Genomic DNA, 13,200 nt, shown 5'->3' on the forward strand with positions numbered 1-13,200 from the left:
AAACAACAAGACAATTAGCACCCTTCAAAGTCCCACTCGCTCTCATTGTCATTGCCAGCACATCCATACTCTCACTGTTTAAACAGTCTTCATATGGGTCCCAGTCTGTATCTGATGAGGGGGCTTCAGCTTTGTCATCAGTGTCCCACAATAAATCATCTTCCGTGTTTTCAATTGCACAAGAGATACAGAACTTTTTAAAATGATTATATCACAGATTCTACTTTAACTTTGTCCCACGCCTTGAGCACAAAGTTACACAGCACATCAAGTGATGCAGCACGCATTGCCCCGCCTTTTATAAACGACTTTTCTGCACTTTACATCCACGTATCCCATTCCTCACGCACAGGGCCTTTGAATGGCCTGCTGAAGCAGACATCAAGAGGTTGCAATATAGACGTCAAATCACTCAGGTTACCTACCGTGTAAGTATTATGTCGTGCTAATCTCATTTTACTGTTCTCAATTAAGTGACTACGAAACATATCCCAGACCAGCAAACTCTGTTCTTTGCGTAAACCGCCTGCTCCACATATTGTCTATCCATAGTTTTACACCATTTTCATCCATCCATCCTTTTTCATGAAAATGTACAAAATTACCTGCAGGGAATTTCATTTTCGGTTTAATTTTGCATTTGAAGATTACTTTGTCCCGTCGGCCGTGCACAATAACACCATGGTAAACCTGGTCCTTTCGTGGCCTGTACTTCTGGTTTGCACAGTTTTAACACCTTTCCATTCCACTGTTCTATTGCCCATCATGTCGAAAATCATGGGGTGGGGGGGGGTTTGTCCACGTTTCTGATATTTGCCAAGCCAAACCGGTGCTTCTGCCGGTTCCGTATAATAAACTATTGAAAACTTTCAACTTGATGATCAAGATCTTTTGGTAGTTTCTGTTCAATTTTTGTTTTTTGGCGTAATACCAGATTTTTTTCTTTTCACGAAACAATCGCATCAGCCACAAAATCATCACTGAGGTCTGGGTGCCACTTGGCCCACTGCAGTGCAAATGCTCTTATTTAATTTCGGGTGACTATGTAGTAATCTTGCCGCTGTTCACGTATCCATTCTGCAATGTGATTTTCCAATTTTGGCCAATGAGTGATCTCTTTTCTCAAACAACAACTGCCTTTTTGGTACTTTTCTTAAAGGCTCTTCTTTCTTCCTCCAATCTCTTACCAACTTCTCATGTACATCAAATTTTCTTGCAGCAGTTGGTTTTCTTGGCCATTTCTATCACTTTCAACTTAAAGCTCATTTCATATTTTTGTGGCGTGCTGCATTATGTCGATGGACCCTCCACGGTAGCCATCACCTACAGCCAGCGCCCAGCAGATCAATCCACGCGATCTATGGGGGTTGACATATACGCTGGTCAACAGCCCATCCAAGGCATCGTGAGCTTTTGGGGATCAACTTATACGCCTGTCAATGGAGCACCTCAGACAGCCAGAAAATTGGAGTCGACTTGTATGCCGGATATACCATAAAACCCTTAAAATGAGGCTGAAAAAGTGGGGTCGACTTATATGCCAAAATAGATGGTATTAGCCATCAACAAGTGGTAGGGAGCTCAATGCTGGGCATCTTACAAAGAATGTACAAACTTTGAACAGGATGAAGAATTTAGTTAATGAAATGGTTCTACAGGCAAGAGATTGAATTTATGTGGGATAACTATACATAAATGTAGGATATAATTAATCTCTTCACAGATTTAAGTGAAAAGGCCATTCAAAATCATGGAGCTTTGATAAATGGCAAAATAAAACAATTCTGAGAGGTACGATCACAAATTTAAGATATTTTGACAAAGAAGCATACGCAATGTTATAGTGTTGAATCTTTCAGGAGATAATAAGAGAAAATTGTAGGGCCATGCATAAAACAATAAGAGCCTGGAGTTAATCTTTTCAGAGGCAGTCGGGACTACATAATTTTATAATTCATGGAAAACTGACAACACTGGTCAACATCTGAGCAAAAAAGGCAGATGCTATAACTTTTGTAACATTAAGATAAGATTTCGATTGGCCTGCCTCAACTGGTGTAAACTTCCAACAAATTGTTTATTTCAGTCTTTCAACTTGAGATATTCTTTTTGATTTGCTGTTGTTTCATAATTGTTTGCACTGTGAAGAAAAAAATGGACAAAACTCAAGGGAATGATTTCACTGCTCCAGAAGCCGAGAGTGCTGAGTGTATCGAGTCCGTGAGCTCGAACCAAAGTCGTTTGTTTTCAGTCAAGCATACGATTGTGCGTTCTTCCTGCAGCTTTTCCTGGGTGATCCAGTTTCATCTCAAATGCCAGTGATACGCTGATGTTGGGTTAATTAGCTATTGTCAGCACTCCTAGTGTGGAAAGGTGCTGGGATCATGACAAACGATCGGAGAACAGGGATTTGTTGATAGTGAACTGCGAGAGGAAAAATGGGATTAGCAGAGATGGACGCTGGCTGGTCAGTGAGGACACAGTGGGACTGTATGAAAAATTCATGTCTGGCCCAATCTGTAAACAAAAACTACTCATAAGAGTGCTGCTCAAAACTGAATTCTGAACCAAGTTCAATTTGCAGTGATTTCAATAATGTGAAATGAGATTAGCTTGGGCATTAAAGATTATGGGGAGAAGATCGGTCAATGGGAAATTGGATCAGCTCATGATTAAATGGCGGGGCTGACTTGATGGCTGAATTGCTTATTTCTGCTCCTTTGTATTATGGCCTTAACCTATCTTGCACATCCTACCCTTCAGCAATGTTTACAAGGCCCTTGGTTTCTTGGAGCTGATGGAACAAGTGACTCCTTTCGTATAGCTTTAGGTCCTCTTTTTATACCATTACTTGGGATCAAGTTTCACTTGCTTCCATTTCCGGAGCTGTTTCTTCTGCAGTTGCCCCTGGGGCAAATGTGGGAATCACAGATTGTTGCGCAGGTGCAGAATGGGGTGACAAATGGGGCAGTTAGAATGCGAGCAGCGTCCTTCTGCTGCCTGCATGGGGGTTCTGTATTCTCCCAACCTATGGCCTCGATCCTAAAGATTCTTCTCCACTTTGAGGTGTCGTGGGCCAGAGATTTTACAAGGTCTCTTCAATGTCTGGTACTAATACACAAAACGCAACAATACACAAAATTAACGCCTGCCATAAAGATAAACAAAGAGGTGCCACTAGCATTGCCTTGCACTCCCAAGAGTAGAGAAAGAGAAGCAAAGGAGAACTCCTTCAGAGACACTGTGTCTGTGAATCCAGCTCCTGTGCACCTGCAGCCAAATGGCCTCCTGTCCAACCCACTGGCAAGCCTGAGCTCCCAGATGCAAACCTCCTGCACAATTTAGAGAGCACTTCTTGCCCTCGACACTCACAAATTTGTCTCCAGCAGCCCATAGCCTATGTGGGTGCTTCAGCTGCTAAGCTCCTCAACGATTCACTGTCAAGGTCTCCTTCCCTGTAGGGTTGACTCCCACGTTTCTCCTTCTCAGCAGGAGCATTTTCTTCATCTCTGTTGCCCTACGCTGGTCTGATGATTCTGCAAGCCCATCGTGGTCTGATGCAAAGCATGGGGGCAGCCACCTTGGGCAAAGACCTCTGTGGTTTTCAAGATAGTTCCAAAAGAAACACTGTTCCAAAAGAACCGCCTTTACAGTGCCAGTGATCAGCACCAAGGTTCAAATCCCACGCTGACTGTAAGGAATTTTTACGTTCTCTCAGTGTCTGCTTGGGTTTTCCCTGAGGGCTCCAGTTTCCTCCCACTGTTCAAAACTTACCAGGAGTGTAAGTTAATTGGGTGTAAATTGGGCAGCACGGACTCATGAGCCAAAATGGCCTGTTACCGTGTTTTATGTCTAAATTAAAAAAAAATTAATTTAAATGTTGGCCCATTTAACAGGCTATTTAAAGCTTGAATGGGTCTATCAGCATTACAATGAGGCAGTAGGAACTTGGTGGAGGGACGCCATTTTTGTGCTCCCCATTCTCCCAGGTCTGTACCACATATTGATGGGGATGTTTGAACACATCTGTAAAGGTTAAACCTTGTGTATCTACTTCTTAGTTAATTTTATGACTATCCCTTTAAGGAAAATTGTTGTTTGTAGTGTTACTATGCAAAATGTTATATCAATGAATTAAAGCTACTTACAGCTGAAAATACAAAGTTTGATTTACTGGAAATAGGATAGTAATTCGGAATATTGTCGCTTATGTTTCAGTGAAAATGACGTGTTTTAAAATTGGGAAATACGAGAGATTGGAAAGTATCATCTACAACATCCTTGAATCCTATTTTTTGTCTGCCTGGCAATCTCCTGATAGATCTTTGCTTAAGAGTGTTTGGTAACCACAGCTGTCTGATTTCTAAGGATAGATTCATGGAGAAAGTATAAATAGATTGGACCTATACTCCCTCAAATTTATCAAATATGAGGTGATCTTATTGAAATTTACATGAGCTTATTTAAATTTTCCCTGGGTGGATTGTCTTGATCACAATTACAAATTGAGGTGTTGCCAAATTCAGGTCTGAAATGAAAAGCAAGTTCCTCACTCAAAGGTTAGTAACCATATAACAATTACAGCACAGAAACAGGCCATTTTGTCTGCATCAAACTAAGTGCTCTCCTCTAGTCCCATCTACCTACACCCTGCGCATAATCCTCCATTCCCCTCCCATCCATATACCTATCCAATTTTTCCTTAAACGACTAAAAGGACCCTGCTGCCACTACTTCTCCCAGAAGCTCATTCCACAGCCAGCACTCTGAGTGAAAAAGTTCCCCCTCAAGTTATTTCTAAACTTTTCCTTCTTAACTCATGACCTCTTGTTTAAATTTCTCCTACTCTCAATGGAAAAAAAGTCTATCCACATCAACTCTATCTATTCCTCTCATAATCTTAAATATCAAATCCCCTCTAAACCTTCTATGTTCCAAAGAATAAAGTCCTAATTTGCTCAATCTTTCTTGGTAATCTAGATTCTGAAATCCAGGTAAATCTTCTCTGCAGTCTCTCTGCCTTGTTGATATCCTTCCTATAATTTGAAATTCTCTATCCGCCTGGAGACTCAGTTACTGCATATCAGATCAATATTTTTTTTGTATATTGAAGCAAATCAGGCCAGCACGGTTAGTGCTCCAGCGATCTGGAGCTGTCTATAGGAGTTTGAACATTCTCCCTGCATCTGCATGGGTTTTCTTCTGGTGCTCTGATTTCCACCCCCACCCCCAAACATACAGGGTTTGCAGGTTAATTGATGTACAGTATTCGGGTGCCACAGGCTCATGGACTGGAAGGGTCTGTTACCAATTTACATCTCCAAATGAATACAAAAAGGAATACGTGGCCAGAACAAGAAAGTAGCACTTAGGTGAAAATAATTTTATTCAGTGGCATGGCAGTTGGTAGGACCTTGTGTTTCTGTCCCTTATATCCTGACACAAGATTTTTGACTTGTCAAGCGCTGAGCTGTTTGGAAAATTCTGCGCAAAAATGTTAAAGCACACAAGAAACCCCATTAGTAATCAGAATTAATTTACTACCTTGTTGTAATATTGGATCTGCACCGTGTGCCACTGCCCATCGCTGACTCCACCAGGAAGATATGGGGTTACAACTGTCATTGATTCCCCTATGAAAAGCACAACAAGCGAATTTTACTGATATATTCCAAAATTAACAGATGACATCTGTCACATTTCAGTTGAGGAAAAAGCAGTAAAATATTTTCATCACGACTGCCAAACTTACTTCCTGCCCTCATGGCAGAGTTTTTCAAATCCAAACAGTTTGCAGCCAAGAACCACGTTAACAGTTTAACCTGACATTCCATAAAATAGATATGGCAATCTAGAGGACCCCAGGAATTTATTTTGAGATTAGGCACAGAAGTAATTGAATTGAGTGCATTATGTATAATGATCTCTGGAACAAACCTGTTGAGAATTTCAACTGAACCTGCCCATCAATGATTTCCACTGCAACAAAATCATGTCTCTCATTAAATCGCCCGTTGTAAAACAGGAGCCCGTTATTTTCTTGTGTAGCGAACCTGAAAGTAGACAATAGATTTAATAAACAGAATGTATTTTCTATTTTTGTGGCTCTCTTTTTCCAACAATCTGGATAGAAAGGACGCAAATCTAACCTGTCATTAATATTCTCTGTGAACTAACACTAGCTGACAGTCTCTTCCTGACAAGTCCAGAAGGTTTGTATGCAGACAGGCGCTGAACAAAAAAAATACAATAAACTCTAAAAGCTCTCAGCTAAGCACAAAGAATGATGAATGGCCTCTGGACACAACCTGACAAAAATTGCGTGAGAATAGATTGCATTCAGGAACTGAATAAGCTCTGCTTTCGTCAACGAACTTGCAGTTTTATCTGCCATCTCTGGAACAAGGAGTGGTTCAAGAAACTGTTGGAAAGGAACTATTCTTGAGCTTAGAGACTCTGGTCTTTAGGTTTCTATACCCTCTGCCTGAAGATAGTAGTGAGAAAAGTTTGTGACCAGGTGCTGAGGGTGCTTTATGATGTTGGCTGCCTTCTTGAGAATGCGCCTCACATAGATGACAGTGGACAGGAGTTCTGGACGTGGCTGTTCGTTACCTCTGGAGCCTTCTGTGACAGTGGAATTGCTAAACAAGGCTTTGATGCAACTAGTCAGTATACTTCCCACAAGTTTAGTAGCGTATTCTATATCAAAATGCCAAATTTCCTCGACTATACTTTATAAGGAGATTTGGTAGGTCACCAAAGATTCTCGCAAATTTCTACAGGTGTACTGTGGACAGCATTCTGACTGGTTGCTTCAAAGACTAATATAGAGGTGCCAATACACAGGACTGATTAAAAAAAAACTCCACGGAGTTGTTAACTCAGCCAGTGACATCACGGCCATTAGTCTTTACTTCATCAAGGACATATACAGGAGGTGGTGACTTAAGAAGCAGTCTCTAACCTCAAGGACCCCCGCCACCTAGGCCATGACCTATTCACACTGCTACCATCAGGAATGAGGTACAGGAGCCTGAAGACGAGCAAGGACAGTTTCTTCTCCTCTGCCATCAGATTACTGAATGGACAATGAACCATAGACATGACCTCACACTCTGCTATTTTATTTGACTATTTATTTATTCTGAAATCTATTTACTTTCAAATTTTGTACTGTCTTCTAGCTATCCTTCAAATTGAATGATGATGGTTCCTTTCAGTCAATTTGTGGGGATGGATCTGAGGATATCCAACTCCTCAGAAAGAAACTGTGTGAATGGATTTAGGTGAGTAAGGAATGCACAGGTCCAGACCCACCCTCTCTACATCCCCTCCCAGATCCAGCGGCATGGTACAGTCCAAGACGGCTGGGGCAGTTCTGCTGCAGTGAGTGGCCAGACCAAGCATCGATGCAAGAGATGCCCTTTCCGCGCTTCACTGCACTTGTTTGCTAGATGGGCTCGTCCACCCTTTAACAGGTCTTGTTTTTCATCCTGCAGGGTGTCTAGCCACCCTCCACACCAGGCAAGCCTGGTGGGGGAGCTGGTTTAGTTGCCGACCACCCAACAGGTAGTACAGGGTTACATGGTAACAGTAACACTTCAGTGAGAGACCGTGCACTGTAATGCTGCCACAAAACAACAAATTTTGTGACACATTCATGGCAATAAATTCTGATTATAATTCTGAAGTGAATCTAAAATTAGAGGGTAAAGATTCGAGGTGAGAGGGGAAATATTTAAAAAGAACTGAAAGAATACCTTGTTCCATGCACAGGAGATGGATATATGGAACAAATTGCCAAAGTAAGTGATTGAGACAGGTACAATTGTAACATCTAAGAGCCATTTAGGCAGGTGCGTGGATAGAAAGGGTTTAGAGGGATATGGGCTGAATGCAGGTAAATGGAATTTGGATTGGCTTGGACAAGATGAGCTGAGGGGCCTGTTTTCATGATGTAGAATTCTATAACTCATTGTACACCAATTATGGATGTTTATATCTGTTGTGTGTGGAGGAACCGTGGCCTCCCTGACTGTCTGGAATGTGTCCTCCCCATCTGAAACTAATTCAGAAGTCACATCACCTGTCAATCAAGGTTGGACTCCGGCCACACATTAGTGCACACTTTGCTATTGGCTAATTTAAATCACGTGGGACATTATTGGCTAGAAGCACAGATTAGCACTGCTTAAAACATCAATGCAAACCTGAAGGCTGAGTACAGGGTTAATGGTGGGTTACTGAACAGAAGGACCTTGGGGTTCAAATCCATACATCTCTCAAGGTCGCTACACAGGTTGATAGGATAGTTAAGACAGCCTATGGGATGCTGGGCTTCATTAATAGGGGGATTGAGTTCAAGAGTAGAGAGGTCATGTTGCGACTCTGCAATTCTCTGGATAGACCACACTATTATGTTCAGTTCTGGTCACCTCTTTGTAGGAAGGATGTGGAAGCTATGGAGAGGGTGCAGAGGAGATTTACCAGGATGATGCCTGGATTGGAAGTCATAAGAAGCAAGGTTAGCAGAGCTGGGATTTTTCTCTTTGGACCATAGAAGACTTGATAGAGGTTTTCAAGATTATGAGAAGCATAGATAGGGTAAAAAGCGAGCCCCCATTTCCCAGGGCAGGATCAGCAAACACCAGAGGACATATGTACAAAGTGAATGGAGGGAAGTTTAGGGGAGAAATCAGGGATACTTTTTTTTACACTGACAGTTGAGGGTGCATGCTGTGTGAGCCACACTATGCCAGTCAATTGGGTCGACAGATTGGACCCTCATGGACCATGTGGTCTCCTACCTTGAGTTACTGGGGTTTCCCGAGGCCAGGAGGAGTTGTGGGGGAGCCCTTTGGTTACTGATATCCCTGCTTTAGTGCCAGTGTGGTATCACGTCCTACTGGGTCGAGTATAGGTCGAGTTTAGGTTTACTATTGTCGGAGTCCAACCGAAGTCAGAGGTGAATATCTATATTGTTGTTTAAGTGAAATAGTCATCGAGTGATAATGTTCTCCTGTTTGTTTCCCATGTGTTAATAAAAGTTATATGTAATGATAATGTTTGTGTTTAGACTTGTCTCTCTGTGGACCTACCAAACCTGTGAACCTGATGTACTCTTCTCCACATGACAATGTCTAACAGGATGAAATGTCAGCCAATAAGTTTGCTTTGTAAAGAAAGAATATGGTAGCAGCTAGCGTAGAGGGTAGCAGCTAGCGTAGAGGGTAGCAGCTAGCGTAGAGGGTAGCAGCTAGCGTAGAGGGTAGCAGCTAGCGTAGAGGGTAGCAGCTAGCGTAGAGGGTAGCAGCTAGCGTAGAGGGTAGCACAACTGTATTACAGTGTCAGTGAACCAGGTTTGAATCCAGCACTGCCTGTAAGGAGTTTGTATGCTCTCCCTGTGTTTGCATGATTTTCCTTTAGGCACTCCAGTTTCCTCCTACCTTTCACAATGTACATTATCTGTAGGTTAATTGGGATATTTGGATGGAATAGGCTCTTGGGCCATAAGTTCCTGTAACCGGCCGAATGTCTAAATTTTTTAAAACTTTAATTTCTTCAATTTCTAAATAGTTGCACCCTTCCCGGGGCATTTATTTCTTGTTTTGCAGTTGGGATAAATGCTGTAGTGTAATCTTCAAATGTCAATTTACACACAGAATCTACTCATAGTTCAACAATGGTTATGCAAGACAGGAAGGGGAAGCCCGCTGCTGAATCAATCTTGCACGGGAACCCATACCAATCTTCTCTGCTAGTAATCTGATTGAATGTCAAGATTAGCACATAAACTAATTATCCTCAATATTTTAATGGTCCAATAACCGGACAATTTCAACTTCCTTTTGTAATACACTGTTAAACAGTAAAAGCTTGTCACCATCAGCTGCAGTCTGGCATGAACATTTCAGGTCAGAACTATTTTTTATGTTTAGAAATATCTAAATTTGCAAAGAAAATCGTGAATCAAAGATGATCAGCTAAAAATTTATCCAAATTTATATATGAAGTTTTACATAAAGCCAGTATAAAGATTAAATTTGAACATAACATTTTTGCACAATTTTTATTGTAAACATTTTTTCCTTCCTTGATAGCTTCATCTTATTCAATTGGTTGCAACGAAATGCTTGATAGATATATCAGTAATTTACAAAGTGCATACAGCAGCAGGTCCATGCCAGAAGTCGTATTCTCTTCACTAGAAAAACAGTACAGGCTGAAACTGTGAAATTTCACTCTCTTCTTTCCTTCTCATAACTGAGCATCCATAAAACACCACACACACTGGATGCATTCATCAGGATGCCCTTCATCAACTAGTTCGGCTTTCAACATCATCATCCCCTCAAAATTAATCAGCAAACTCTAAGACCAGGGATTCAACACCCCACTATGCAAATGCATCATGGATTTCCTCACCTCCAGACCACAATCAGTAAGAACTTCTCCTCCACAATCTCCATCAGTATCACAGCACCACAGGACTGCATTCTTAGCTCCCTGCTCTACTCTACACTTACGAATGAGTGGTGCGGTACAACAATACCACAATCTACAAATCTACCACAGTTATACAACCCACTACCGTGATGATACCACAGTAGTGGGTTGTATAAAGTAAGGTAATGAGTCAGCAAACAAGAGGGAAATTGAAAACTTGGCTAAATGGTGCACCAACAACAACCTCAATGTCACCAAAACTGAGAAGCTAACTGTTGACTTCAGGAAAGCCAGAGGTATACAATGCAGTGATTATTGGGGGGGGGGGGGGGGGAATCAGAGGTGGAGAGGGTGAGCAAATTTAAGTTCTTGGGAATCACCATCTCAGAGGATCTTTCCTGGACCCAACCCACTAACGGAACCTTGAAGAAAGCACTTCCTCAGGAGTTTGCAGAGGTTTGGTATGACACTGGAAACCCTGGCAAATTTCTACAGATGGGTGGTGCTGACTGTCTGCATCATGCTCTGTCTGGTATAAGGATACTAATACCCCTGAGCGTAAAGCCCTTCAAAAGGTAGTGGACACAGCCCAGCACACCACAGGCAAAACCCTCCCCACTATTGAGAACACCTAAAGGGAACGCTGCTGTTGGAGGGCACAGCAATCATCAAAGTCCCACACCACCCAGCACACGCTCTGTTCTCGCTGCTGCCATCAGGAAAGAGGTGTAGGTGCCACAAGACTCGCACCACCAGGTTCAGGAACAGCTGCTACCCCTCCGCCATCAGACTCCTTAACAACAAACTCAATCAGGGACTCATTTAAGGACTCTTACTTGTGCACTTGATTGATTTTTTTTACTTTCTCTGTATTGCAGTCAGTTTACAGTCCTTTATTTGTTTACATGTATTCTTTGAGTACAGTTTTTTTCCCACAACCAATAAGTAGTAATTCTGCTTCACCCACAGGAAAAAGAACCTCAGGTTTGCATGTGATGTCATGATAATATATCAGAAATCCGAATTTGAATCTGAAAATGCCTCGAGTACAAAGCTTTCTCTCCTGATTATTCCCTTTGTTGAAACAAATCTGCTCTCGAAATCCTTCTCCTTCATCTGATAGATTGAACTAGTAGGATTCCCCCTTAATTGTATTGCATAATTAGAATCATCACTTTTTCAAACAAAGCAGCATAGTTACTGGTAGAGAATTAAAGCAAAAATAAACAGTAAATCACAAATTTTTTCAGGAACTGCTTTTGAAAATCTGAGCCATGCCTGCAAGTAGGACACATGACGTGCACAGCTCAGTGAAGGGCAATGTGCAGCTGAGTGCTGTATTCAAAATTTTTAGTGGTGCATGCATGTTCCACGTCTTTCTTGCAGAACCAGGATTGCACAGAACCTGAAAGGGCTATTTATGTGTGACTTTAAAGGAAACTTCCCTCAGTTCAAGGCTTGCATTGGAACCCAACTCGGGTATTGCGCTCTCATCCACCACTTTTCTGTCATTTAAGCGGAATTTCCTCCCCACTCATCAAGACACAGCACTTACAACCAGACAATTAACAAAGGCATCCTTAGCTATTGATCCCATCCATGTCACATTCACCCCAAGTCCACCATCATCTCCTATAATAATCAAATCCCACCATCCAATTTCTGATAGTGCAAGACAATCAAACCTTTCTTGATCTCCAGAAACTGTTCCTTTTCCAAATGTCTGGTACCTGACCCTTGGTTTATCTCTTTGCTTACTAAATGGTGTGGAATTTATTACCAATGCTCCCAACCCAACCCACTTGTGATGTACTCCATTGAAACATACGAAGGAAAGGCCTCCTCAAATAAGCTTTGAGCCTCCTCTGCAGATGAATATCAAATCTCATGTTTGTGATTAAAAATGTTTCTGGACCAGCACACAAGAAACTATTTGACACATTTTTGCAGCAACTGATTAACTTCTAGGCCGTTAATTCCTTACATCTTCATCATCAGGCTTGAATTTACATTGACACCTTTTATCTGGAGATCTACGTTGAAAATAATTGCCTGGAATTACCAGACATCATCAAACTTGTTTACCCCTTGACTTGCAACAATCGGGAGCTAATGTTCTCCTGACAACTTCCTGAACAAGGCAAACTGTCATTAATGAGGCTATGCATAATGTAAGGACTTTCAATGGCAGCAGCTAGTTAAACCATAACCCCAGGCTTAACAGGTGTCAAACAATTCAAATGATTGTGAATTTCTGATGTTTCAATGCTAATGAAAATTAATATTGATTAAAAAATATAAAATTAAAATAGTTATAAATAATTAAATAAGTTCTGGTTAACTTGTTGAATTTAGACATGAATCCTGTTCCCACACCTGCAACAGGTGTAACCTCGTACAAGTTCAACGGACAGACTCCTTGGTTTAACGAAAGGGAAATGGTAGCAAGATGTCATTCTTTTGTTGGACTCCATGCTGTAGCACAGTTGGGAAACCTAAACTCTGCCAAATCCACATTCATACACAATTGCATGGAACAGACAAGGAAGGAAACGCCAGAGACTCCATGCAGAAAAGACATTAGTATTTTGAGTTATTTTTTGAATAAATTATTACAATGTATCAATTGTTCTTTCAGATTCTCTTTGGCTTGGCTTCGCGGACGAAGATTTATAGAGGGGGTAAATGTCCACGTCAGCTCCAGGCTCGTTTGTGGCTGACAAGTCTGATGCGGGACAGGCAGACACGGTTGCA

At 41.6% G+C, this 13,200-nt stretch overlaps 1 protein-coding gene across 2 annotated transcripts in view; it reads right to left on the reverse strand.

Moving 5' to 3' along the window:
- The window catches only part of LOC138763076 (cadherin EGF LAG seven-pass G-type receptor 3-like), a 275,448-nt gene that overhangs the window by 186,396 nt on the left and 75,852 nt on the right, over positions 1-13,200 (reverse strand). For both annotated transcript variants that reach the window (XM_069936657.1, XM_069936656.1), the window contains exons 4-5: positions 5,938-6,053; positions 5,545-5,633 (exon numbers count right to left, since the gene is read on the reverse strand). In XM_069936657.1, coding sequence (XP_069792758.1) covers positions 5,545-5,633; positions 5,938-6,053 — 205 coding nt within the window. The remainder of the gene's footprint in view (positions 1-5,544; positions 5,634-5,937; positions 6,054-13,200) is intronic.

This window comes from Narcine bancroftii, chromosome 5 (genome assembly GCF_036971445.1).
Source record: "Narcine bancroftii isolate sNarBan1 chromosome 5, sNarBan1.hap1, whole genome shotgun sequence".
Lineage (NCBI taxonomy): Eukaryota > Metazoa > Chordata > Chondrichthyes > Torpediniformes > Narcinidae > Narcine > Narcine bancroftii.